The sequence below is a fragment of the Aulostomus chinensis genome, chromosome 7, assembly GCF_037954235.1.
Source record: "Aulostomus chinensis isolate RoL2024-O1b breed Wild chromosome 7, RoL_Achi_v1.0, whole genome shotgun sequence".
In the NCBI taxonomy this organism is placed as follows: Eukaryota; Metazoa; Chordata; class Actinopteri; order Syngnathiformes; family Aulostomidae; genus Aulostomus; species Aulostomus chinensis.
In genome coordinates this window covers 30,321,702-30,349,109 of record NC_141326.1, presented here as the reverse complement: position 1 = coordinate 30,349,109, position 27,408 = coordinate 30,321,702, and the positions used below count along the sequence as shown (strand labels likewise).

General features: G+C 51.4%; 3 protein-coding genes across 8 annotated transcripts in view; all 3 read left to right on the top strand.

Annotated features, from left to right (window-relative positions):
• Window positions 1–3,293, top strand: part of immp2l (inner mitochondrial membrane peptidase subunit 2) — an 85,527-nt gene extending 82,234 nt beyond the window's left edge. For all 3 annotated transcript variants that reach the window (XM_086209889.1, XM_086209890.1, XM_086209891.1), the window contains exon 6: window positions 157–3,293. In XM_086209889.1, coding sequence (XP_086066015.1) covers window positions 157–282 — 126 coding nt within the window. In that variant the 3' untranslated portion in view covers window positions 283–3,293. The remainder of the gene's footprint in view (window positions 1–156) is intronic.
• A 13,796-nt stretch (window positions 3,294–17,089) lies between these two features.
• LOC147259479 (protein fantom-like) lies at window positions 17,090–26,726 on the top strand. Of its 4 annotated transcripts, XM_086209883.1 has the most exons (16): window positions 17,090–17,411; window positions 17,512–17,659; window positions 18,729–19,030; window positions 20,251–20,290; window positions 20,792–20,896; window positions 20,984–21,098; window positions 21,248–21,340; window positions 22,034–22,107; window positions 22,357–22,418; window positions 22,523–22,629; window positions 23,089–23,139; window positions 23,276–23,446; window positions 23,801–23,891; window positions 24,299–24,709; window positions 24,882–25,006; window positions 26,583–26,726. In XM_086209883.1, the coding sequence occupies exons 1-15, from the start codon at window positions 17,339–17,341 to the stop codon at window positions 24,974–24,976; spliced, it is 1,938 nt and encodes a 645-aa protein (XP_086066009.1). In that variant the 5' UTR covers window positions 17,090–17,338; the 3' UTR covers window positions 24,977–25,006; window positions 26,583–26,726. The 4 variants fall into 4 exon arrangements, with proteins under 4 accessions (XP_086066009.1, XP_086066008.1, XP_086066010.1 ...); XM_086209882.1 differs by lacking the exon at window positions 26,583–26,726 and having other exon boundaries at window positions 24,882–25,296; XM_086209884.1 differs by lacking the exon at window positions 26,583–26,726 and having other exon boundaries at window positions 17,090–17,429; window positions 24,882–25,296.
• Window positions 25,296–27,190, top strand: pdcd2l (programmed cell death 2-like). Its single transcript, XM_086207967.1, has 2 exons — window positions 25,296–25,734; window positions 26,583–27,190. The coding sequence occupies exons 1-2, from the start codon at window positions 25,296–25,298 to the stop codon at window positions 27,188–27,190; spliced, it is 1,047 nt and encodes a 348-aa protein (XP_086064093.1).
• The last annotated feature ends 218 nt before the right edge of the window (window positions 27,191–27,408 follow it).

Sequence of the window (27,408 nt, the reverse complement as noted above, 5' to 3'; positions counted from 1 at the left end):
GATGCTGGTGAACAAGGCCCCGTACCAGCGGTCCCTCTTACATCACGACTAAGAACCAGTGTTCGTGGCTCCAGGAACCAAGACATAAGCAGTCAAAGGACCCAGTGAACCTGAAGCTGAAGAGAGACTCAGAACGTCTTCCTTTTCATTTCCCAGGTATCTGTTGGGCTGCTTCATGGTCGTGCTTCTCACATCATCTGGCCACCTGGGCGATGGCAGCGAATAGAGCCGAGCCTCCCCCCGAACCGAGGACCGCTGTACGCCGGCGAGGATGAAGAATGAAACCACACACACCTGGTTTTCTTCTGAGGAGGCGTGTGTGTCGTCAGCAGCTGTGAAACATATCAGGGTGTAAATATTCACAAAATGTGTTTGGAGTCAGTCTCATGGCTGTCATGTGACCTATCATGTGACTGGCTGCATGACAGTCCAGCTATCAGCCACTCGAACAGTTTCCTCTCTGTGGCAGTCCAGTTGGAACCTCCTGGAGACTTCTGGAACGCTGTCAGTGAGGTTCCCTCCAGCAGGAGTCAGAGCACGTCTGTGGTCCAGTGCTGAGCTCAGCACCAGCATGACCGGACCTGCCCGTCGGCTTCTCATCCTGGTGATTCAAGGCTCTTGAGGTGTCTTTGCTTTGCTGTGATCAGTAGCACGTTGAGACATGGCTCCGTGTTTCATCAGGTCTGTTGTGCCATTGTTCACCCGCTAATTGAAGTCTGATCTCATGTTTTCTCCCTCCTGCATTTCTTTTTAGTGACGCAGGAATGCAGAAAGAGACAGCTACTTATATTTAGCTTGAAGCTAATGGAAACTGACGCTAACAAGAGCTAAACTTAACAAAAACTATCAAATCTCAAATCATGGTCCGAAGCGTGTCATTTCTTCTCACTCCTCCGTGTTCACATCAAACACCAAGAACATTTGATTTTGACGGAGCGCTCCTCCCCCCAGTAGGGGGCAGCGCTGCTGCCTGCTGCTCTTCATGTACATCAGCAGCATCTTGTAGGGGAGAGTGTATGCTATGCTATGCTATGCTATGCTATGCTATGCTATGCTATGCTATGCTATGCTATGCTAGCTGCTGTCAGGTCTCATGGTCCTGGGTCTCCCGAACCTTGTGAAATGTGCTGCCACCTCTCATGTCTCTGTGGTTCCCTGCCAGTCTGTGGCGCTCAGACACTGCAACACTCAGCTGCTTCTTCTTCATGGCCGTTAGCTGCGCGACTGCCACCATCTGGACTGAACCATCAGCTTGTCCTCCGGTTCGCTGCACCGTGTTATTAACACCCTTCCTGTTTCACCCTGATTTTACATGTTTTTTCATCTGGGGAAGACTTTGCACTGCGTTTGGTGTGAACACAACTGAGCAGCCTGAGTTCAGCGTGTTCAGCTCCCCTCACTGTGCCCTTGGTTGTGTTGGAGCAGAAGGCCGCTGCCTCCGCCGCCTCACTCACATCTACTGAGTATTCCCATCTTTATTAAGCACTCTGACAGGCGCAATGACCATTCAGCCCCCCCCCCGTCAATCAGCTTCTCTGAAGTTTTAATTAGTGAATCTCCAGATGAGACAAACAGCCAGCTGACTTCTGACCGCCGCGCCGACAGCTGAGGAGCTCCGTCTTTTTCACAGCGCGTTGCTCATTTGCATAAATCAAAGCGAGGGAGCACTTGTGATAAATTCAGCCAAATGGAGCTCTCAGATGGAGCTGTAGATCGTGGGATGTGAACAGCTGCGTCATGCTGTAATGGGACCCTGCAAGGCACAAGTGGGGCTAAATGCAGCACCCCTCCCTCTGAGGCCGCGCGCAGCAGCCAGCGCACATCTGCATAATTAATTCACTCAAATGTGACTTTCTGTGCCAGCTGACTTCAGGTTTCTGTTTATGTCTGAGGATGAATCTCCTGCAGCCTTCGCAGCGAAATGACATTTGGAAGTGAAGCCAGGATGGTCTGAGTAATATCCACCCTGCGCAATATTAAAGTTTGCACATTTCTCAGTTCTTAACGTGTCATGTTTACCGTATTTAAAGAGCTGAGGAGGCTCGTCGCTCCGTCTGTCTCTAAGCTTCTATTCTGTTGGCGTGCCAGGAGACGCTGCAGGCTGCGGCTGCTAGGATACTGGCGAGATAGCGGCTCCGGATCACCGCGCTACACGCACAGACGTCCTGTTCTACTCTCTCACACACACACACACACACACACACACACACACACACACACACACACACACACACACACTGATTCCTGCTCTCAACTTATTTTTCTTGTATAATCCTCCTTATTGACTCCTCCAAGTACAGTAAACAAAAGTTCAGCTGGAAGGTTTTTCTACCTGAATGGAGGCAGAGGGGGTCGTCTCAGACGCGGGTCTGGAGGGTACCAAACATGTTCAGGGACTGCAACATCAGAGCCCCAGGCTTTTTCCCTCCAGAATGCAGAAGGAGTCATTTCAGTCAGACGTGTTCACGTTAGCGCCGCCACCGCGAGTGTTGTAATTGGTCAGTTTTAATCTCCAGTCCAAGTGTTGGTGGTTCACTGATCACACGTCTGGATTAATTAGACCTGGATTACCCCAGACCACCTGGAGAGTTGGTAAGCGAACATTTTAGGACAGTTGAGCTGTTGTTACCCATCAGTCTACGTTAGCTTCAAGCTAAATATACGTAGCTGGTTCTTCCTGCATTCTGGAGTCACAACAAAGGGATGTAGGAGTGAGACACACCTTTGTGAGAATGTGAAAGTCATTGTACATTTTCTGGGTGATGTTTTGCTTTAAATGCTGCTTTATTGCTGTACATTTCATATTTCATTGTAATAACTTTACTGTCTTGGTGTTGAAAATGTGACTTTCTCCATTTTTAAATGAAACAAGAAACTTACAACCTCCTGACATGTGAAGTGGGCTGTGATGAAGTGGATCCACGAGACCACACGCCAGTACAGGAATGACGGATCCTCAGGGACTGAGTGTGGGAGGCTTTCACACCAACCCTCAGTCGCACTCAGGTGGCACACAGTCCACCTCAGAAGCCACTCTGGTGTGGTCTATGTGAGGCCGCGGCACTGTTAGCCTCCTCTGTTAGCCTCCTCCTCCTCTGTTAGCCTCCTCTGTTAGCCTCCTCCTCCTCCACTGTTAGCCTCCTCTGTTCGCCCCCTCCTCCTCCTCTGTTAGCCCCCTCCTCCTCCATTGTTAGCCTCCTCCTCCACTGTTAGCCTCCTCTGTTAGCCTCCTCCTCCTCCACTGTTAGCCTCCTCTGTTCGCCCCCTCCTCCTCCTCTGTTCGCCCCCTCCTCCTCCACTGTTAGCCTCCTCTGTTAGCCTCCTCCTCCTCTGTTAGCCTCCTCTGTTAGCCTCCTCCTCCTCCACTGTTAGCCTCCTCTGTTCGCCCCCTCCTCCTCCTCTGTTAGCCCCCTCCTCCTCCATTGTTAGCCTCCTCCTCCACTGTTAGCCTCCTCTGTTTGCCCCCTCCTCCTCCACTGTTAGCCTCCTCTGTTAGCCCCCTCCGCTTCTGTTAGCCCCCTCCTCCTCCTCTGTTAGTCCCTCCTCCTCCGTTGTTAGCCTCCTCCTCCACTGTTAACCTCCTCTGTTAGCCCCCTCCTCCTCTGTTAGCCTCCTCTGTTAGCCTCCTCCTCCACTGTTAACCTCCTCTGTTAGCCCCCTCCTCCTCTGTTCGCCCCCTCCTCCTCCTCTGTTAGCCTCCTCTGTTTGCCCCCTCCTCCTCCACTGTTAGCCCCCTCCTCCTCCTCTGTTAGCCCCTCCTCCTCCACTGTTAGCCTCCTCTGTTAGCCCCCTCCTCCTCCTCTGTTAGCCCCCTCCTCCTCCTCTGTTCGCCCCCTTCTCCTCCACTGTTAGCCTCCTCTGTTTGCCCCCTCCTCCTCCTCTGTTTGCCCCCTCCTCCTCCACTGTTAGCCTCCTCTGTTAGCCCCCTCCTCCTCTGTTAGCCTCCTCTGTTAGCCCCCTCCTCCTCTGTTCGCCCCCTCCTCCTCCTCTGTTAGCCTCCTCTGTTTGCCCCCTCCTCCTCCACTGTTAGCCCCCTCCTCCTCCTCCGTTAGCCCCCTCCTCCTCCTCTGTTAGCCCCTCCTCCTCCACTGTTAGCCTCCTCTGTTAGCCCCCTCCTCCTCCTCTGTTAGCCCCCTCCTCCTCCTCTGTTCGCCCCCTTCTCCTCCACTGTTAGCCTCCTCTGTTTGCCCCCTCCTCCTCCTCTGTTCGCCCCCTTCTCCTCCACTGTTAGCCTCCTCTGTTTGCCCCCTCCTCCTCCTCTGTTAGCCTCCTCTGTTCGCCCCCTCCTCCTCCACTGTTAGCCTCCTCTGTTCGCCCCCTCCTCCTCCACTGTTAGCCTCCTCTGTCCGCCCCCTCCTCCTCCTCTGTTAGCCTCCTCTGTTCGCCCCCTCCTCCTCCACTGTTAGCCCCCTCCTCCTCCACTGTTAGCCTCCTCTGTTCGCCCCCTCCTCCTCCTCTGTTAGCCCCCTCCTCCTCCTCTGTTAGCCTCCTCTGTTTGCCCCCTCCTCCTCCTCTGTTAGCCTCCTCTGTTCGCCCCCTCCTCCTCCACTGTTAGCCTCCTCTGTTCGCCCCCTCCTCCTCCTCTGTTAGCCTCCTCTGTTCGCCCCCTCCTCCTCCTCTGTTAGCCCCCTCCTCCTCCTCTGTTAGCCTCCTCTGTTTGCCCCCTCCTCCTCCTCTGTTAGCCTCCTCTGTTCGCCCCCTCCTCCTCCTCTGTTAGCCCCCTCCTCCTCCTCTGTTAGCCTCCTCTGTTTGCCCCCTCCTCCTCCTCTGTTAGCCTCCTCTGTTCGCCCCCTCCTCCTCCACTGTTAGCCTCCTCTGTTAGCCCCCTCCTCCTCCACTGTTAGCCTCCTCTGTTCGCCCCCTCCTCCTCCACTGTTAGCCTCCTCTGTTCGCCCCCTCCTCCTCCACTGTTAGCCTCCTCTGTTCGCCCCCTCCTCCTCCACTGTTAGCCTCCTCTGTTCGCCCCCTCCTCCTCCACTGTTAGCCTCCTCTGTTCGCCCCCTCCTCCTCCACTGTTAGCCTCCTCTGTTCGCCCCCTCCTCCTCCTCTGTTAGCCTCCTCTGTTCGCCCCCTCCTCCTCCACTGTTAGCCTCCTCTGTTAGCCCCCTCCTCCTCCACTGTTAGCCCCCTCCTCCTCCTCTGTTCGCCCCCTCCTCCTCCACTGTTAGCCTCCTCTGTTAGCCCCCTCCTCCTCCACTGTTAGCCCCCTCCTCCTCCTCTGTTCGCCCCCTCCTCCTCCACTGTTAGCCTCCTCTGTTCGCCCCCTCCTCCTCCACTGTTAGCCTCCTCTGTTCGCCCCCTCCTCCTCCTCTGTTAGCCCCCTCCTCCTCCTCTGTTAGCCTCCTCTGTTTGCCCCCTCCTCCTCCTCTGTTAGCCTCCTCTGTTCGCCCCCTCCTCCTCCACTGTTAGCCTCCTCTGTTAGCCCCCTCCTCCTCCACTGTTAGCCCCCTCCTCCTCCTCTGTTCGCCCCCTCCTCCTCCACTGTTAGCCCCCTCCTCCTCCACTGTTAGCCTCCTCTGTTCGCCCCCTCCTCCTCCACTGTTAGCCCCCTCCTCCTCCTCTGTTCGCCCCCTCCTCCTCCACTGTTCGCCCCCTCCTCCTCCACTGTTAGCCTCCTCTGTTCGCCCCCTCCTCCTCCACTGTTAGCCTCCTCTGTTCGCCCCCTCCTCCTCCACTGTTAGCCTCCTCTGTTCGCCCCCTCCTCCTCCACTGTTAGCCCCCTCCTCCTCCTCTGTTCACCCCCTCCTCCTCCACTGTTAGCCCCCTCCTCCTCCACTGTTAGCCTCCTCTGTTCGCCCCCTCCTCCTCCACTGTTAGCCCCCTCCTCCTCCTCTGTTCGCCCCCTCCTCCTCCACTGTTCGCCCCCTCCTCCTCCACTGTTCGCCCCCTCCTCCTCCACTGTTAGCCTCCTCCATGTTTGTATTGATCCAGTGAACTTTCACAAGGTTGTTCTTAAGAATCAAATCAGTTCGGAACGTTAACGAGCTGTGATTGTCAGGTCTGTCAGAAAGTTGATGAGCCAAAGTACTTTAAGAATCTTTTCTGATCAGATCAGTAACTTGGAGTGTGTTTAGACTTTGTAATCGACTCATTTGGTCTGAACATACAGATAAATTTCGCCGTGAAATCCACAGATATGAGAGCATATTTCACCCTTGTTCGTCCATGTTGCTTGGTCTCTATGAAGTCTGCCAACCTTGGCTGCCTCACAGCAGGCTAAAGACACCATGTGAGCACCGTGATGTTTGATGAGTCTCCTGGGGTGAGAGTACGTCCACATCACAGCACGTGAGCCTGCATATTCAATCGGTTTGGCCTGTTTCTGCGCAGCATCAGAGCTCCTGAAAGCTACTGGGATCTCAGAGACCTGGACCCATAAATGCTCCATTTGACTGCTTGATTGCTCCTCTCTCTCTCTCTTTGAATTCTTCAGTTTGAATCTCTGGGGTTGATCAGAACCGTGCACCATGAAGGTTTCAGCTGGTGGACGTGATGAGGCCTTGACTTTATGTGCTAATATCCAAACATTCACATCTCACTGCTCTATTTTATGCTAACGTTTCCTATCCACATGACCACGGGTGTCACCACTGGCCACGTTAGGGCCGCATAGGTGTATGACAGTCACCTGGACAAATGTCCAGTTTTCAGAACTAATAAGTTTTCATAAAAATAAATCCATTCAGGTTTGTTGGAATGAGTTAAACGATGAGGTCAAGCAGACTCCACTGACATCATCAAGGTGACTGACTGACGTCACGGCCTGGTTCCTCCTCCTCCACGATGAGGGCTTGAGATACGGTTCTCACAGGGAGCCTGGAGAAATCGTCTCTGTAATTTAGGAAAGGTGGAGCTGAATCCACTCCAGCGGGCGGAGGAGTTTGTACCGTCTGCGTTCTGTGTGTGTTGTTGGTGGTGGTCTCATTCAGGTGTGCGAGTCTCTGGTTGAAACCACATCATTGCTCTTGTTGTCTGTGGTGACTCCACCTCAGTGCACCTCGTGTGTGTCAGCGTGTGACTGGCACCAAACACACGTGTGCGGAAAGCCTGGACTGGAGTTGCTGTCCACCTTTGCGTGTTCTAAGGTTCCAGCAGGATGGCTCTCGTGTCATTACTTCCCTAATGGTAACCAGAATTACTTGGAGCCTTCTAGAAGCTTTACAACATTTCAATTTACCAAACCATCAGCTACGATAGAGATTCACTAATTAAAGTTTGTTAGTCGGACGAGCTCATTACTGAAAACGTCCACGGCAGAACTACAGAGATAAGTTATCCAAGTTTGGTGAAGTTTCTTCAGCTCTTGATGAGCAAAGTTGTGTAATTGTACCCTGTTGAGGAGGAAGACTGGAAACGTTTACTATGTCTTCTTGAGCCTTCCTCCTCCTCCTCCTCCTCCTCCTCCTCACTGCTTCAGTTTTCTCAAACTTGGTGCAAAGAGAAGGAAGGCATGGATTCATGAGACTTGAACTAATTTTTGCTTGAACGAAGTTTCCATTTAAATGAGTTAAAAGTTTAGAGGGATGAGGCGTAGCGGCAGCATCAGTTCAGCCTGGCGTACAGACGGAGGCTGGCGACACTTGGCTGCCGCCTGTGACTCTGCTGCCCGCCCTGCTACACCCTGAATGCTGGTCCTCCGTCCTCTCTGGTACACAACTGCTGCACACCATGGAAGTGGTGCCCTAAGAACTTTAGACTGGTTCTGCAATGCGGAACTTACAAGCCCTCTAACTGTTCCCTCACACATTGAGGAAGGAAACATCAGAGATGAAGCGTTTGGCCCGAGAGCGAGAGTTCAGAGTTCTGAACGCTTACAACAGTGGAACTGTCCAAAAGACAAGGTTTTACCAGACGGCGACCTGGAGAGGTTGCAAGTGGATGTTTCTGGATAGTTTTGCTGTTGTTGTAATAGTTGGGTGTGAATCCAGCTGCAGAAGCTTTCCAGGGGGCGCTGTGCTCCTGCTGAGGTCAGAGAAGGTCACACATGACAAGATGACCAAATGATGGCTGTCACACTTCATTTTGGGGGGTTGATGGTTCCCACGTCTGCAGGAGTGATGTAAGCGCGTGTATTGAGGGATTAAAGAGCTTCTGGTCGACTCTAAGCTGCTCTGATAGGTTTCATCCCCCGTCAGACGGCGCCGTGGCGCTCGGCACATAATGACAATTACAATATATTGGTCTTGTGAGATAGCTCTTCTTGGATAATTTGAAAGTTTTAAAAATAACATTTAAAACTGAGATAAAGTTCTTTTTGTCTGCGGCTGTTACTGGAATGAAAGTATATTATCTGCAGATGTCAACGTCTGCTGAGATAAAGCAAATAAAAGGGAGGGAAAATGGCCCCTTATTGCACTTGAAAGCCTGGAGTCGTAACATTAAAGTGCCAGTCTGACATCCATGTGGAATCAGGGGGAACAGATCCGGATCAGATCAGATCAGATCCGGATCTGCCCAACGCTCAGCCTGAATAAATCCTCTCTCATTACAGAAAGTCCTGGCACGCATCACCCTGCATCCATGATGTTATTCTGTGAGGAGTTAATGAAAAACACGTCTCAGCCTTTGAATTCAATCGAACAGGCTCATTCATGTGTTTTCCTCTGTGGGACGACCGGCCCAGGCACGGCGGCCAGCGGCCTCCCACGCCTGCCTCCTCCTCCTCCTCCTGACCTCCTGATCTCATCAGCAGCCATAAAATTGGTGTGAGACCTCCGCCGTGTGTTGAGGGTCAATAAACACGCTGGACGCCGCGTGGGCTCCAGTCCACAGCATTCCTGACGCTGGAAACACTGTCCTGAATTATTAAGGAAATAAAAAATGCATGAGAAAGCAGAGACAGACTTTCCAAGTATCAACTAAAGCAATAATTACACACAGCCTCAAAATAAGGAGAGCTCAAAGCAGTAAGTTGATCAGTGAAAAGATGTCACCCAAACTAAACAATCTCTCAGTGGCTTCAGGATGTCAGGACGGCGTGGTTCTGACTGGCGCTGTGGTTCTGACCGCCTGGTGTGGTCGCTGCTGCTGAGGGGGTTCTGATCAGGGAGACGGCATCCACACATAAGACACTCTGTCTCTGGCGTTTGGTGCGCTTGATCTGCTCAGCTGGAAGTCCACCCTGACAATGATGACGACCAAGTGAGAAAAGATTTGGAGGCTTTGCAGCTGTGTGTTTATGTTTCCATGGTGATCCCATAATAGTGGCAAGTACAGAGTGAGACTGTGCCATAAATGCCAGATGCGTCACAGGACGTGCGCGCACGTGCGTCTTGGTTGTGTCACGGCGCTGTGGCTGCTCTCATCAGGGATCCATCCGTCCGGTTCCCTTTCTGAAGGTACTGGACGAAGTCAAGTTTCTCATGAAGTTTGGGGTCAACAGACCCAAAAACCGCACGGTGGCCTGTCGAAGCAGCTTCGGTGAGTTGGGCCAGGGTTCTGGTGCCATGGTCTTCCCAACTGGGACAATTGGAATTGGAAAGGAACGTAGTGATGGAGGCCTACACTTCATCCAGAGTGTTTTTCTGTCAAATATTCATTCAAAAGAGTCTTTAAATCGCTAAAGCCCCTTCCACACTGCACCAAAAATGCGGGTGACTGTGGGTGTTCGGGCACTCCGAAAAGGTCACCTTGGCATTTGGACGCGCGTCCACGACCCTGCATGACCCTCCCGGGTGTTCAGCAGCTCACCTCGGCTCTGCTCGGCTCGCCTGCAGTGTGAAAAAGGCACCCCGCATTGTCTCAGGTTTCCCGCTGACGTAGATCTACCTTCCTGTCGAGTTCTGATTTTGTTGCTGTGCCGCCTGTCAGGCTGTCACTGTGGAAGCTCCAGGAAATAAATGAATAAAAGAAACTGGGCTGGGCGCTGCTCACTCCTCCGCTGCATCAGCGCTCGGACATTTTCCAACCTGCTGAGTTTGATGCTCTGCAAAAGAGACAAAATTGCCACACGCAACGACAACGCTAGCGTTCGACTCAACGACGTCCATGCTGTCGTTTGTTTACCTCTCACTGTTACGGCGCACCTTTACGTGTAATGATGACGTGTCAGCGCGATGACGTACGAGAGAGAACACGCACGCAGCCTCACAGCGGGAGTTCAGACCCGGGTCTGCTGGAAGCTTGAATGAGCCCTGAAGCCGAGCAAAAGACCCGCATGTTTCAGTGTGAAAGGGTAAGAGAAGTTTTCCCCCTGCATCACTTCTTAGTGACTCCAGAATGCAGGAAGAGCCGGCCACATATATGTAGCTTGAAGCTAACAGAGACTGACAGCTAACAACAGCTAAACTGTCCAGAAACATGAATTGCCAGAGTCTCCAGGTCGTCCAGTGGAGTCCAGGTCTGCCTCATCCACCTGGATGCTGGATTCCTGAAACAATGCTGGAACTCAGACGGTTGAATCTGAGTCTGAGATGTTAAGAAGTCGCAGGTGGAGGTGGTCATGTTGATAGTGGCGCTCCGCCCACTCGCCTTACATGCGTCTGGAATTGGAGGCATCAGAACATGTCTGCAATGACCACACTCACCCAGGTTCTGTGCTGTCATCAGTGCCGACTGGTTTATTTTCCCTCAATAACCATGGTAACCAGAAGTAAACACCAGGATGTAGAAACATGTTGCTGCTGAGTCGACTCATCAGCTCAGGAAGAGTCTGATTCTGAGCTCAAAACCTTCAACGTGAAGGGACGTGGTTGACTTCAGTCTGCCAGCAGGACGCGCCGCCATTTCCTCAGCAGGGAATTCATGGAGTGTGGCGACTCAGTCGTCATGACGATGGCTGAGCAGGGCAGCGGCTCTTGAACCAGCAGGTCCTCTGGGAGGCGTCCAGCATCTTCATGATGATGCTGATATCAGCCGTCAACCCTCAAGTGAGAGGATGAAGAGGAGGAGGAGCTGGCGATCGCTTCCTCTAGCCATGAAGGGGTGGTTTCCATAGAGATGCCAGACTTAAGATTGATGTCAAAATGAGCCGCAGGCAGTCGACATGGGACACAACTGCTTCGTTTTGATTTGTTTTTTGCCTTTCACACCTGCTGAATAAATACTGAATGAAATATTAATGATAAACTGCAGCCAGCCTGTGGCGGTATGACATCACTCCCCTCTGAACCTCTGAACTTCTCGACGTGATGCCAACAGCAGCAGCTCCTGTTCCACAGCAGAACCGATTAAAAAAAAAAAAATACTGAGAGAGCAATGGCAGCCTGGGGAACGCCGCCGCAGCCTGGGGAACGCCGCCGCAGCCTGGGGAACGCCGCCGCAGCCTGGGGAACGCCGCCGCAGCCTGGGGAACGCCGCCGCAGCCTGGGGAAGCCTTGGGAGCGCTGCTGCAGCTCCAATGGTTCTATTAAACATATGGTGGTTTAATGTCACTCCCACATCTTCGCTGCACCTGCTGTCAACGGCTGTAGACGTCAGCTGGTCGGGGAAGCTCTGCCACACCAACAGTCAGCTGGGACCCAGGATGCAGGATGGGTTCTGTGGTCTGGACCTGATAACGGGGGGGGGGGGGGGGGGGCACTAAATAGGGAGGTGAGACCCCCGACTGAAGCATGTGAGGTCACACGTTCCAGTCAGGAGGAGCATCAGCATCAATGTGAAGGTGAGGGTGATGTGGCGGAGGAGTCTGTGACATCACAGGTTCTCTACCTAAACGGCATGGATGCAGGAAAAATACTCAAACCTCCAAATGCAGCAAACTGATGTTTGTTTTCACCGCGATGAGGTCAACTGGAAGAGTCGATCAGAAGCGCGAGGAGTTGGATGGAAGCGGTTTGCTGGCTGTTTAATCTGTCATGCAGATCCTCAGCCTCATGGACTCGGGGGGGGGGGGGGGGGGGAAGATCCCTCCGCTGACAGACAGGTGTGTCATCACTGCTGCAGTTTTCCAGCTGCCAGATATTTCAATGTGAAGATCACGTTCATTATTATTGCGTTATTATCCCTGTATGATTTAATCTGCTGCGCTTTAATAACTCACTGTCTCTCAGCATTAGGACAATATTGCTCCCACGTCCTTGTCATTTTCCTCTCTGCTGAGGAAATTGTTAATCCTCTTAAAACTCCTCCCTCCTCCTCCTCCTCTCCTCAGGCTGGAGCCCAATTATTAAAGTGTTGGAAAGCCCAGACACGATGACGGATCGAACCGCTCGCTCATGTTTGAGCCTTGGAGTCGCTCTCAGGTCACAAGTGTGTTTTGGTCTGATTCCTCCACTTTGATGAGTTATCAAGGACTTTAAAGGTCATCAGAGTGACCTCATCCCTGACATGTTCACTTCCTGCTGGACTACAAACACACCTCATCCCTGACATGTTCCCTTCCTGCTGGACTACAAACACACCTCGTCCCAGATATGACCACTTCCTGTTGGACTACAAACACACCTCACCCCTGACATGACCACTTCCTGTTGGACTACAAACACACCTCGTCCCTGACATGTTCACTTCCTGCTGGACTACAAACACACCTCATCCCTGACATGTTCCCTTCCTGCTGGACTACAAACACACCTCGTCCCAGATATGACCACTTCCTGTTGGACTACAAACACACCTCATCCCTGATATGTTCACTTCCTGCTGGACTACAAACACACCTCATCCCTGACATGTTCACTTCCTGCTGGACTACAAACACACCTCGTCCCAGATATGACCACTTCCTGTTGGACTACAAACACACCTCACCCCTGACATGATCACTTCCTGTTGGACTACAAACACACCTCATCCCTGACATGACCACTTCCTGTTGGACTACAAACACACCTCGTCCCTGACATGTTCACTTCCTGCTGGACTACAAACACACCTCGTCCCTGACATGTTCACTTCCTGCTGGACTACAAACACACCTCGTCCCTGACATGTTCACTTCCTGTTGGACTACAAACACACCTCGTCCGTGACATGTTCACTTCCTGCTGGACTACAAACACACCTCGTCCCTGACATGTTCACTTCCTGTTGGACTACAAACACACCTCATCCCTGACATGACCACTTCCTGTTGGACTACAAACACACCTCGTCCCTGACATGTTCACTTCCTGCTGGACTACAAACACACCTCATCCTGACTTGACCACTTCCTCTTGGACTACAAACACACCTCATCCCTGACATGTTCACTTCCTGCTGGACTACAAACACACCTCATCCTGACTTGACCACTTCCTCTTGGACTACAAACACACCTCATCCCTGACATGACCACTTCCTGTTTGACTACAAACACACCTCGTCCCAGATATGACCACTTCCTGTTGGACTACAAACACACCTGATCTCTGTGATTAGTATCAGTATACTATTTACCATTTATAGTAGTATTACCAGTAGTATTTGTGGATCTTTACACTGCCACAAACATGTCAACGACATCGATTCCTGCTAATCATGTGACCTCTCCGCTGGAGGTGTTGCAGTGACGATGATGCCAGTCGTGACCTTTGAAGGACTTCTAGTTCAAGCGCCCCCCCCCCCCCCCCCACCTTGATTCTAAATACTGTATATGACAGTAAAACCTCATCGGCCATTATTCACACACTCCCATTTCCAGTTATCGCACTTGAACGAGGAGCCAATCGGGGCTTCAGAGGTTCTCATTTAGACTGAACAGGAGAGCGCTGGACAGATAGGAACTCCTCCAGTTTTTAATCTTCTACAATATTGAGGGGTCTCAGGGAAATCATTGATGATTAATCCACAAAACATTCAACCGACTGAAAGTCCTGATTTGCCCTCTAATACTGTACGTATTACATCAGCTGATGAATTAAAAACTATGGCGGAGGCGGCAGCAGGAGTGGCGCGCGCGCGGCGTCTCTGCAGCCGGTGAACGGCGGGATGCAGATGCTTCACCTTCCTGAAAGCTCGTATGATGAAAGCATTGATCATGTCTGCGGAGAGCAGGATCAAACCGCAGAGATCAAAACATTTTAGATGTTCAAAAGGGGAAGAAGCTGGAGAGAGTGGAGATACAAGAGCAGAGCAAAGAAGACACAAAAGTGGATTAAAGAAGAGAAGAAATATCAAGTTTGAGCTGAGTGAAAGGCTGATGTAACCATGACGGCGAGGTTTAAACGCACTGAAGAGAAAACTAGGACAAAGTTGTCAGGGTTTGAGCTTTTCTCTCAAGTTTGTGAGCACATGGTGCCTTGAAGCTCTCATGCTAACAAACGGCGGCGTCTCTCCACAGGCCTTCGTGGAGTTTGTTCTTCACTCTCTGGCGTTTAGTTCTGTTTTGTTCTTCGGCAACTGCAGAGGGAAGTGTCTGCTCTGACTTGCTGATGCTTCGCCAGCTAGTTGCTAACTGTGTTGGCTGCTGTTTGCTGATGGTTTGTCGTCGATAAAAGAACAGCGCAGGAGCAACTTCTAAAACATGGAGGCTAGTTAGCTCCCCTCCAGGTCTCCTGACCTGGTTCCAGACCCTCAGTTTGACTTTCCAAATCTTCTAAAAGCGACTCAGGGTCTGGAGAGATCCTCCACCAGAGCGTTTGACCTGGGTGGAACTCCTGTCAGCCAATCAGTGTCCTCTCTCAGGGTGAGTGGCGGCGCCGTGGCGGTGAAGTTCAGGGTTGATGTTGAAGCTGGTGTGAACTCCCAGGACTGAGACTCTGAAGAGCAGCAGCAGTTTGATATCAGATCGATGAAGGACAGCTGGGAGATTTGTGGTGTCCTGGTTCTCTCTCGCTCTGAAGGAGGACGCTCCGCCTGTGCTCTGGTTACAACTCCCCGCTTTGCCACCAAAGTTTTTAATAAAATGAAACGATTCACCACAAACTCAGAAAAGCATCAGTAGCTCACCAGCAGCAGGTCCTGCTGAGGCCGCCGGCTCCACTGAGTTGAGGCTCCTCCCAAAACCAGTGACCTACGCTATGCTAAGCTATGCTATGCTAAGCTATGCTACAACCAGGGCGCACAGGGGATGTACCATTGGAGAGAAAAACAGAAGTCAAGGCACAAAGAAGAGATCCAATCATAAAGTTCCCAATCTGGTTCCTGGAGGCTCCTCCTCCTTGCTTCGTTCCGGTGCCACGTCCTTCACCAGCCCTGCAGCTCTGGAATCCTCTGGTTAATCATGATTAAACACAGCTATCACTGTAATTAACTCAACTGCACTTTTAATTGATCTACAGCACTATTATTTTTCACTTCATCATAATTTCCGAGCGTAATAGCCAAGCGTGCGTTCAGAGACCTGGGAGGAGTGTCGGAGGCATCGCGCATGGAACATCAGCAGAAGCAGAACACTGAGACTCGTTCACCGGCGGCTCTCGATTGTCCAGAACCATCAAATTATGACAAATGAGTTGTTTTGTATCTAATAAAGTTATATATTGACCGTATTAGTCCTCAGATGTCGTCAGAATCTAATAGATATTCTAATCAATTCAAACTTGCAGGGAAACGTAAGCCTGTTCTCTCAACACCAGGGCTGAGGAACGAGATCATGAGAAACTAGAACTTCAACTTATTTTCAGTGCAGAACCCCAAACTGAGGATGAAAGACTTGGAACGTTTTTCTGATGAAGCTCAAGAAGCTTTTCTTCCTTTGAGGCTTTCAAGCTCAAAGAAACTTTTATTATGAAAGCAAAAAGGACCAAATTAACTGTTTGACTGATGAGCTGAAGTTTCTAAAAGAGTCTTTGTCACTCAGAGGATCCGCATTAACAGGAGTCCTGAAGGAGCTGCAGGGGTCCTAAAGGAGCTGCAGGAGTCCTGAAGGAGCTGCAGGAGTCCTGAAGGAGCTGCAGGGGTCCTAAAGGAGCTGCAGGAGTCCTGAAGGAGCTGCAGGAGTCCTGAAGGAGCTGCAGGGGTCCTAAAGGAGCTGCAGGAGTCCTGAAGGAGCTGCAGGAGTCCTGAAGGAGCTGCAGGGGTCCTGCAGGAGCTGCAGGAGTCCTGAAGGAGCTGCAGGAGTCCTGAAGGAGCTGCAGGGGTCCTGCAGGAGTCCTGCAGGAGTCCTGAAGGAGCTGCAGGAGTCCTGCAGGGGTCCTGAAGAAGCTGCAGGAGTTCACACTGATGGCTCGATGGAACTGCTCATCTTGACACAAACATCCCTTTTCTTGTGAAGTGTAGTAACAGTACTGATAGTAAAACTACTTATATTAATAGTAATTATAATATCAGGGATGTAAAATGCTGCTGCAGTTTGTGACCTGAACGCCTCCTCATCTAAACTGGTTCTGACTCCAGATCATCAGGAATCATGGGATGAAGCATGACTGCCCCCTGCTGGGCGATACCGCTGTGTGTGTGTCTGTGTGTGTTGGAGTGCTTTCAATGACAATCGTGACGTCAACACTCAGAAATGTCCCAAACAACGAGCAGCCAAACAGTTTGCATATAATTTTTTTTTGATGAGCTATGCAACTACCAGAGCTGCTTGGAGGACAGGAGAGGGCGGGACTTCCTGTCAACCAAGAAGATCGAAGAGTTGAATACTTGTTTATTTTTAGGTTTTTTTTAATTCATTTTTATATTGAGTTATTTATGGTGGAGTGGCGCTGTTACCTCGCAGCAATACGGTTGTAGGTTCGACTCCTACTGCCGGCTGGCGCCGTCCCTTGAGGAGCTGTTCTGTGTAGCTTCTTCAAATTGACTGGTGCGACGTGCATGTGACTGGTTATCCGTCTCTGTGTCCCTGTGATAGACGAGCAGTCTTTCCCGGGTGACCCCGCCTCTCGCCCAATGACAGCTGAGATAGGCTCCACCCCCATGACCCTGAAACAGGATTGATGGTGGATGAAGGATGCATGATGTTTGATTCAGGATTGAAATGATTGGACAGTGAATGACGGCGATTGTTCTTTTGTGTTGAACTCCAGGACGACTGGCAACGTCATGGCCGGCGCTCATGGAAACTAATAAACAATGAATAATACTTGCACTCCTCTAATGCTGCCGCACACACCTTTTCTAGGGCAGTTGCCTTTGTTGGAGGGGCGGGGCCATGTGTCCTGTGACATCATAAATCCGATCTGATCTCAGAATCTTTGAACTCAGGGTTCTAGTTGTGTTGACACATCAAAGGAGAGAAAATATCAGCCTCAACACAACACAACCTCGTCATCGTCTTGGCAACTTCACAAACAGACAGACTTCTGGGGTTTGATTGACTCGGTCAGATCGTGTTGCTCAAAGCAGCAGAAGACGGACAAAAATATCTGGTAGAGGGTGAGGAGCGCCTGGCGTGTTGCTGCAAGCAGCTGCCAGTAAAACCTCCTGAATGAATGAGAGCAACTCTCAGGAGAAAAGAAATTGTCAGGCAGAAAAATTCTCACTGACAACGATCGGCCAGTTTCTTTCTTCCACGCGGGAGTTCAGCTAGACTATGTTGCGTTTTGATGCAGCGGCCACAAGCGACAGGACCAACCCAGTGAACCAGACCTGCCCCCCCCTCCCAGGTCGCTTGATTATCCATTGTCAGTCCCTCTCTATCGTGCCCCCCCCCCCCCCCCCCAACAACAGCAACAAATAAGAATGGTTCTTTTTTCCTGCTGACAGAGTTGTTGGTGCACCAAAATGCTCGAAATGCAAGGCAGGACATCCGGCAGGTGTCCAGGGAGGAGCTGGAGGACCGGTTCCTGCAGCTCTATGATGAGGCGCTGCAGCTCAAACAACACATTCACAAACACGAAGACAGGAACAAGAGGTGAGACACGCACATCTAGAGACACACACATCTAGAGACACGCACATCTAGAGACACGCACATCTAGAGACACGCACATCTAGAGACGCAGAACAAGAGACACGCACATCTGGAGACACATCTGGAGACACGCACATCTAGGGAGACACATCTAGAGACGCACACATCTAGGGAGACACATCTAGAGACGCACATCTCGGGAGACACATCTAGAGACACACACATCTGGGGAGACACATCTAGAGACACACATCTAGAGATGCACATCTAGGAAGACACATCTAGAGACACACACATCAAGGGAGACACATCTAGAGATGCACATCAAGGGAGACACATCTAGAGACGCACATCTAGGGAGACACATCTAGAGACACACATCTCGGGAGACACATCTAGAGACGCACATCAAGGGAGACACATCTAGAGATGCACATCTAGGGAGACACATCTAGAGACACACATCAAGGGAGACACATCTAGAGACACACATCTAGGGAGACACATCTAGAGACACACATCAAGGGAGACACATCTAGAGACGCACATCTAGGGAGACACATCTAGAGACACACATCAAGGGAGACACATCTAGAGACGCACATCTAGGGAGACACATCTAGAGATGCACATCTAGGGAGACACATCTAGAGATGCACATCTAGGGAGACACATCTAGAGATGCACATCTAGGGAGACACATCTAGAGACACACATCTAGGGAGACACATCTAGAGACACACATCTCGGGAGACACATCTAGAGACACACATCTCGGGAGGGTTCCACACAAATGGAAATGAGCAGTAGAACTGTTCAGCATAGAATCTTTTCCCAGTTATGCATCTCAAACGCGCCACTTCAAGACACAAACTCCTGCTTTACATGGAGGATTTTTCTGCCATTGATGGACTCATTGAAAGCAGCAGGAAGCAAACTACAGGCTCTGCTATTGACCGAGACTTGCCTTTGAAAAAGCATCAGCAGTCTTTGGAGCCCTCTGGTGGTCAAGGGGAGTATTCCATTATGACCCAATGGTTTCTCTTGCTGGTTCCTGCTCTCCCACCAGGCTGGCTACCAAACTGATGAAGCTAATGAAGGACCGCAGTCACCTGGAGCAGCTGGCACCTGACAATAGACAGGTGGCGTCTAGGGTGAGGTATGGAGAGATGAGGGAAAGGGTGGAGGAGCTCCAGCTGGAGGTCCAGAAGCTAGAGTTGGAGAAGGAGCAACTGAGAAAGCGCCTCCTGGTGGCCAAGCTTCAGTTCATCAACGCCCCAACCAGGAGGCTGACGCTGTATGACAACGTGCCAGCATGTGTCGACACTGGGCTGCCGAAGCGGCACCAGGACAGTAGAGCTGGAGGCCAAGGTATGTTTGTAGTCCAACAGGAAGCTAGCATGTCAGGGATGAAGTATGTTTGTAGTCCAACAGGAAGCTAGCATGTCAGGGATGAAGTATGTTTGTAGTCCAACAGGAAGCTAGCATGTCAGGGATGAAGTATGTTTGTAGTCCAACAGGAAGCTAGCATGTCAGGGATGAAGTATGTTTGTAGTCCAACGGGAAGCTAGCATGTCAGGGATGAAGTATGTTTGTAGTCCAACAGGAAGCTTGCATGTCAGGGATGAGGTGTGTTTGTAGTCCAACAGGAAGTTAGCATGTCAGGGTTGAGGTATGTTTGTAGTCCTACAGGGAGTGGTTTCTCCACCTGCAGGCAATGGGATTGCTCCATGAGATTTTGGGTGATTGATGGTGAGCAGGGCTAAGCTAACGTTAGCCTATGAAGGAGCTACACCACGGTCACATGACTTCAAGGTCACCACCACGAAGCTTCAGGCTTCTTGTGTTTCCCCCAGATGACCTTTAATGACCTCCATGACCTCTGTAGGCTCCTCTAGACTCTTGTTAGCAACCCAGGTTTTTAAGACTCCACCACTCCAACATCCACCAGTCTGGTGTTTACTGGTGGATCTGATGTAGAACTGAACCTCCACCATCCACCGGTCTGGTGTTACTGGTGGATCTGATGTAGAACTGAACCTCCACCATCCACCGGTCTGGTGTTTACTGGTGGATCTGATGTAGAACTGAACCTCCACCATCCACCGGTCTGGTGTTTACTGGTGGATCTGATGTAGAACTGAACCTCCACCATCCACCGGTCTGGTGTTTACTGGTGGATCTGATGTAGAACTGAACCTCCAACATCCACCGGTCTGGTGTTTACTGGTGGATCTGATGTAGAACTGAACCTGCTGACATCTCCAGCTGCTGGGAGCCACACACCTGATTTCAGGTCTCTGACCTGGAGACGATCACTCATTTTGTGTGTTTTCTGTGTCTGAGTGATTGATGGATAAAACAGTTTATAGCGATCGATTCTTGCTGAGCAGTGGAAGTGTGGATGTTGGTGCTCCTTCATGGTGGCAGGAATCGCTAAAACAAATCAACCTCTGTAGCTGGTTATGGGATCTGTTTATGGAACTGTCTGACAGTCTCGTCCTGACGTCCGTGTCTCTGACTCTCAGCTGGATGTCCTCAGGGACACAGACATCATGTTAAAACTGAAGCATCTTGGTTCTTCTCATCAGGCACCAGGAGGCTGGAGGGAGGCAGGAGGGTCCGGGCGCAGTGAGTACCACACCCCAGCAACCACACCAGCCAGTGTCAGTGGGCGTCATTCAGGCAGGAAGCAAAGCCTGATGGGTATTTGTTACCTCCTGACATTCAAACCCTGGTTGATGTCAGAAGGGAGGAGTTACACCCTCAGGCTTTGCCTTCCGCCTGTAAGACTAAACTGAGGGATACAAACATGTAGTCGTAGTTGAAGAATCATACAGGTATGATTAAAAATAGGTCCGATAATACAGCAACATCCAATAATTTTCAGTTATGAAAAATTACTTTGTTTTGTTTTTTTTGTGAAGTAAAAAAGCTCCTTATAACAACAACAATAATAATAATAATAATAACAACAACAATGAGGTGATATGATACACGTGAGACACCCAATGATGATGTCCAGGTCAGTTCCGGAGGGCCCCTCTGGTCCAACTAGTCCAGACCCCCATCACGTGTTCTGGTCTCTAGAGAAAATCTCTCCATGGATTCTGATTGTTACCTGTGTTCCAGGGATCAGGTGACCCGGTCCCCACGGAGACGCCCTGAGGGGGAACGAGGGGGGTCAGCCAGCCAGAGAGCCCAGCAGCTCCCCCAGGAGCGCAAGTCCACACTCAGGTAGAACCTCCTGCTAACTTCTCCCAGCAGGTGGCGGCTGGGGGTGGACTTGGAAGGTTCTGATCTTCTGCTGTTCCACTGTTCTAGACCGAGTCACTGTCCAGACAAGACGGCGACTCAGAGGATGAAACCACCGGAGCAGAAGGCGGAGACATCCGGCGCCATCACAGAACCAGAGGGTCCAAAGCTGCTAGCGCACCAGGTGAGTTTATGCTGGTGCTTCCCTGCCTCTGAGTTCTGAGGTCTACTGACATCATCACCCGATGAACCTCACGTGGAGGCTGGACTCCGTCTGGCTGACGTAGCGCGACGTCAAGGAGGATGACGAGCTTTGAATGTCTCTGTTTACAGCATCACAAGGCCATCGCCGCCATGGCGAAGGTGGATGAGCTGTGGCGTTGCCTGAGGGATGAGAGACGGAGACACACAAATGAGATCATGCAGGTGAGACAGACACACACAGACAACCACGCACACACGCACACAGGTTTCATGAGCATTTCAACACAAGCATCTTGATCCAACATCAATCCCCACGCTCACTTCAGAGTAAACTTGCTCATGTGACAGTTTTTGTACGCCAGTCAATGATGACCATAACTGGGACTTTGATGTGTGCAGATCAGTTTCCAGCCTCAGTCCAGTACATCGTCCTATTTAAAGATTAATTATGTGAATACAGATTATTTGAAACTTAATTATCTGTTCATTTATTCATTTTGCGCATTAATTTCTTGTCTCATTTGTTGCTAATCATTAATTCCCATCAAACTCTCGATTTCTCAACATCATGAATCAGTTAGGAATCAAGAATATGAAAACTATCTGAATGTTATCATCTATTTGAGGGTCAAATATGACTGTCTGATATCTGAAATGAAGACAAATCATACTTGTTGTTTCACCCCATTATTCATTTTCTTACTACCAGCCGTTAGCGCTGGCTAACCGCTAACCATGAACCAGCGCTAGCAGGACGCCGTCGGCCTGTTGTGGGGGAACAACGCCGTGAACCGTAAACCAACAACAAACCAAGTCCTAATTGAGACTTTTCAAACCCACTCAGCAGGAAGAGGCAGAGCAGGGAGGAGGAGGGAGGAGGGACGGTCACATGACTTGTCTGTGTCTCTTTGACAGTTGCAGCAGCAGATTGGCGGCCTGGAGCGCGAGAGGAACCAGCTGAAGGAGGACAAGGAGAAGCTGCTCAGCAGGTAACGTTCCATCCTGTTGTACCACTCAGACCCTGCAGAACACCTGCCACGTCCCGCTCTGGACACTCTGACCCCCCCGGGACAAACATTTGACTGACACCATCATTGCACGACCCCGTAATACCTCATGATGTCATTGACGTTGTTGCTTTTATTGAGTGTAAAAGGTGTTTGGCGGGCGGGTTTCCACGCATGGCGCCAGCGTGACCTCCTGTCGCCTGATTCCTCATGTTTCCTGTGTGTCTGCAGCATTTCTGACGTGTCTCAGCTGGTTCAGGAGCAGCAGCTCAGCCAAGCCACAGCTCAGAGGGGTACGACTGAACTGCACGACACCACCGCTCTGCTGCTCCACCCCTGCAGGGCAGCGGTTCGGTTCTGTGCCATAGAGGACATTCAGTATGACTTTGTTTTTCAGAAGTCAACCAGAAACTTACAGGGGAGAATCAGCAGCTGCAGCGTCGGTGCGTGGAACTGCAGCAGCAGCTGGAGGAACTCACCCAGCGTCTGCAGCTCTACGGCGGAGTAAGACCAGCGTCTCTGAGACGACTCACTTCCTAGACACTATGATCAGCTCCAAATAATCATAGTGACATCTTGAATTCATGAATGGATGAGACACCACACGTTCTTTACTGTCTCAGTGTCATCATTGGGATCTTTTGTTTTTGTCTCTGTGAGAATGAAACATGGCGCCAGGGGTCAGTTTCCTCTTCCAGTGTCTCTGAGGACAAACATGCTCCATTGACAGTTCAGCTTAAATGCGATGCATCGTCATCACCATGGAAACAGATGAATGTTAGAAACGTTTGGCATCCTCATCCCCAGCCGCAGCACGTGGAAGCTGCTGCTGCTTACTATTGACGAGATTTCACATGAGAGTAAAAGAAGGGAAAGTTCCTGCCACCATGATGCTGTCGATGTTAGCAGCTAGCAGACGGGGGGCAGCTCAGGCCGCTAACGCTCATCTTGTGTTACTTTAAGGTGGAGGAGACTGACGTGGACGAGCTCACTGAGGCGCTGCTGCTCGTTCAGGTTTGTGGACTTCCTCATGTGGCAGAAGACCCCCTCCCCCCAACACACACACACACACACACACACACACACCCTTCTCTATTTGTGCTTTCCTCTCACTGGATCTCCTCAAACGCACCCACCCCCCACTCCACAGGCGTGTAAGCTGCAGCAGGTTGGTGAGCAGAGCAGCTTCCAGGTGGAGGACGGTGACAACAGTGACACCAAGAGTACCAACGAAGAAGTGCGAGCTGCTCACGCTGAAACCATCCTGGAGCTGGAGGAGACCAGACATCTGCTCAGCATCCAGATCAGCCGAGAACACGAGGTAGAGAAGCGTGGAGTTTCACAGACGCTCGGCCGGTGGTGTTCGCTCGCGAGTGTTTGCTCATAGCTTTGATGCTGTCTGGCTTTGTGGCGATCAAAGCTGTCAAAAATCAGAGATGACAGCTCGACTGAGATCAAAGTCAAGACTTGAGTTCATGCAGGAATGTGAGGAAGCCCTCAGCAGCCTGGAAACACTTCGTAAAAGTACCGAGGTCTTTTGTTTTTGATGTTCATGGATACGATGACAATGGGATTAAAAGTGTGTGGAGGCAGACGCGTGGCGTCCGGGTCCGGGTCTCAGTACCGACAAGCATGTGATGTGTGTTTGACGGCGGTCCTTGATACGCTGTTACAGAAGGACGGTGATAAAGTGGAGCGGAAGCAGAAGCCGGGACATGCGGCTGAGCTGGAGGACAAGATGGCGGCTGGCTTGGAGGAACATGAAGGTACTAATCTTCATCTTCAACACCAGTTCATTCTTACACTGGTTAGGATTTTCTTCAGCCCTCAATTTAGTCTGATGGGCAGGAAGGTCTTTGTAACTCCTCCCCCTCTGACGTCAATCTCTGTTCCTCTTATAAAATACTGAAGGCTTTGCAAGCCTGGATGATTGACAGTTAGGAGGTGGGGTTACGATCAGGCTTTCTGTCCTGTCTGTGAGACTAAAATGAGGGCTGATTAAGTCCATGAGTATGTATGAACATTTGTTACTCAAGAATATTTCACAAAAGAAAGAAAGAAAGTCCATCTTTGAGTCCTGGTGGCCAAATTTAACAACTTCAATCCAGGTGTTTTACCGATGAGCAGCGTCAGACCTCATTCTCTTCTTAATACGATCGTCTGTCCTCCTCAGCTCGGCCCGGCATCGTCTCAGGCTTCGGACCCAGAACCAGCACCTTCAACCTGGACACAACAGAAGAAAGGAACATTGTGGAGCTCCAGATCGTCCGCGCCACTCTGTCTCTGCTGGTCCTGGAGGAGCTGGGCGACCACCAGCCCTACACCTTCTGCAGTTTCACCTTCTACACCTTTGACCCGCTGTCCACGCCGGTGGTGCTGGGCCCGCAACCAGAGTACAGGTTCACTTCAGAGTTCAGCGTGAGAATGAGCGAGCACTTCCTGGACTACCTCCACAGATGCTTGCTGACCATTGAGCTGCATGTGGCTCTGGGACCGAACTGGAGGATGGTGGCGAGTGGACAGCTGTGGCTCGGCCAGCTCCTCCAACAGGACGGGGAGATTCGCGGGAGCGTCCAGCTGGCCGGTGAGTGAGCGGGTGAGCGGGTCCTCCGACCGGCCCTGGCGTCTCAGTGGCGTCTTGGTGGAATCTGCAGCACAATAAGAAACCAAGACCGAAAGCAGCATCAAAGATTCCAAATTCTTTTTTACTTTTGTTAGAACAAAGCAGGAATCTTCTTGTGTGCTCTGTCTCGTAGGCACTTCTGACCAGGCTCCGTGCTTCGGCTCTGTGGATTACTGGATGAGGCTGCAGATTCCCGTTCCAGTGCCCGTCTGTACCAGGAGAAGGTGAATGGAACCGGAACCGGGCCCAGACGGACAGGTACCTGCAGCCCACAGGAGACGTTTGAGTGGGAGAGTGATGTCGGATAAACAGGCTGGAACCTGACAAGAGCAAACACCTGAGGGCTGAGACGGACCAAGTACAGAAATACAAATATTATCATTGTTATTATTATTATTATTATTATATTATTAAAGCACTTCCACTCCAGCGCGGTAGTGGGCGGTAGCGCTATGTACCTGACCCGTCAGCTGCCATAACATACAAGAAGAAGAAGAGGAAGCAGGAAGGAGGGAAGTGCCACTTCCGGTCCGTGTTTCCACGTGCGATGGCTTCAAACACTCCGGACGCGCCTCTGCTCGGTGTGTGTGACGGGGAGCTGGACGGTGAGAGACACCGGTCCTCCTTTCTCACCAACAAGGTCGGCGGACGCCCGGACTGGTTGCCGCTCCTTTCGCATCAGTCTCCCGGCTGCGGCCGCTGCGGAGCCCCGCTGGCGCTGGTGGTGCAGGTGTACTGCCCCCTGGAGGCGTCCCCCTACCACCGCAACATCCACCTGTTCGCCTGCCCGGGGCCGGAGTGCAGCGGCCGGGCGGAGTGCTGGAGGGCGCTCCGTTCCCAGGGTTTGGAGGCGGCCGGCCGGCCCGCGCCGGTCCAGGAGGCTCCTCTGGCGGCTACTGACTGGTGTGAGTCCGCTGATGACTGGGGCCCAGAAGAGGACGGATGGAGCGCAGGATCGACGCAGCCGGCAGAATGCACCGACCCCGGTATGAGATCATCAAGGGTGATAGACGTCATTGGTGAATACCAGGGGTGTCCAAACTGGTCCAGTCAGGGCCGGTGGGGCTGCAGGTTTTCATTCCAACCCAGCAATGACCAATGGTGAATACGATCAGGTCCGACAAGCTCGAACAAGAGCAGCCGACTTGTTGAACCTGTAGTACGACGACTGACCAGCAGGGGGCGGAACCGTGCAACCGTCACTTAACTTTCCTCCTGAGCCGTTTTGGTTCTGTCGCAGGATCAAATATTTATGTTTGCTGCGTGATGCCCAGTGTTTATTTAGTTTAAAGACGTCCAAACACTGGAATGTAGTAAATGAATTCTATATAAGGGGAGACGTTCTCATGCGTTTGGCTTAATTCAGTTTGTTTCCTGTCTGAAATGACATTTGGTGACGTTTCCATGGCAACGCACTCAGTAGATGTTGGAGTGTGAGCACATTGAAGGTGGCAGCAGGAATGAGGAACCTGAGATGAGCTGAACCCTGATGAGAGCATGTGATGTCATTTTTATTGATCATCACATTGAAATGAAGCAAACAAATGAACACTGATTCTTCTTTATTTATTGATTATTCGGTTTGTGTTGCCAGTGTTTGTGGGATGGTGCTGAGTTTGACTGGTGCTGAGTTTGACTGGTGCTGAGTTTGACTGGTGCTGAGTTTGACTGGTGCTGAGTTTGACTGGTGCTGAGTTTGACTGGTGCTGAGTTTTACTGGTGCTGAGTGGTCCTCTGGGATCAGTAAAATCTATCTATCCGTCCATCCATCTATAATAAAAACAAGGCGGACGTCTATTAACCAGCATGCTCTGATGTTTCGTGTCTCGTGCAGTAGCGAGTCATGTGGCCGGCGAGGACGACGCCAGCAGCAGACTCCAGAGCCTCCGTCTGGATGACCTGCAGACCCCCGCCGTCTTCTGTCCCTTCTTCATCAGCGTAGTGGAAGAGTCGGACCTGGGTGGCAAGGAAGATGAGCTGGCGCACGCCCAGGAGCTGCTTCGGGAGTACGAGAGGAGGGAGGGGCTCGTGGTGGCGGAACTGGAGGGTGGCGGCGGGGAGGAGAAGTATGAGAAGACAAGCGCCCACCACGGAGACGCCGTCTTCTCCAGGTTCATGAAGAAGATCTCGCTGTGTCCTCAACAGATCCTGCGCTACTGCCGTGGCGGGGAACCCCTCTTCATCTCCTTGCCGCCATCCAACTTGGCTCAGCAGGTGCAGCTGTGCAGCGCCTGCGGGGGGGCCAGGACATTTGAGCTGCAGCTGATGCCGGCGCTGGTCAGTCTGCTGAGGGGGGTGGGTGGCAGCGGCGAGGCGGGGCTGGAGTTCGGGACGGTGCTGGTTTACACGTGCAGCAGCAGCTGCTGGACGGAGGCGTGGACGTCTGCTGTGGACGAGTTCTGCTACGTACAGACGGACCCGGACCAGCAGCTGTTCACGTGACCACGGTGACGCAGCACACGGACCCACAGGCTCCTCAAACTGGAGTTCACCCAGCAACACTGGGGGAGGACCAACACTCGAAAACCTGCAACTCCAGTTTCACTCGTAAGACTGGGATTTTGAATTTGTTGGATATTTCTGTATTTACACCGAACGTCTGGAGGGAAATAAAATGGACTTGTAGCTGCTGAGTGACGCCTCTCATGTGTTTGGATTCC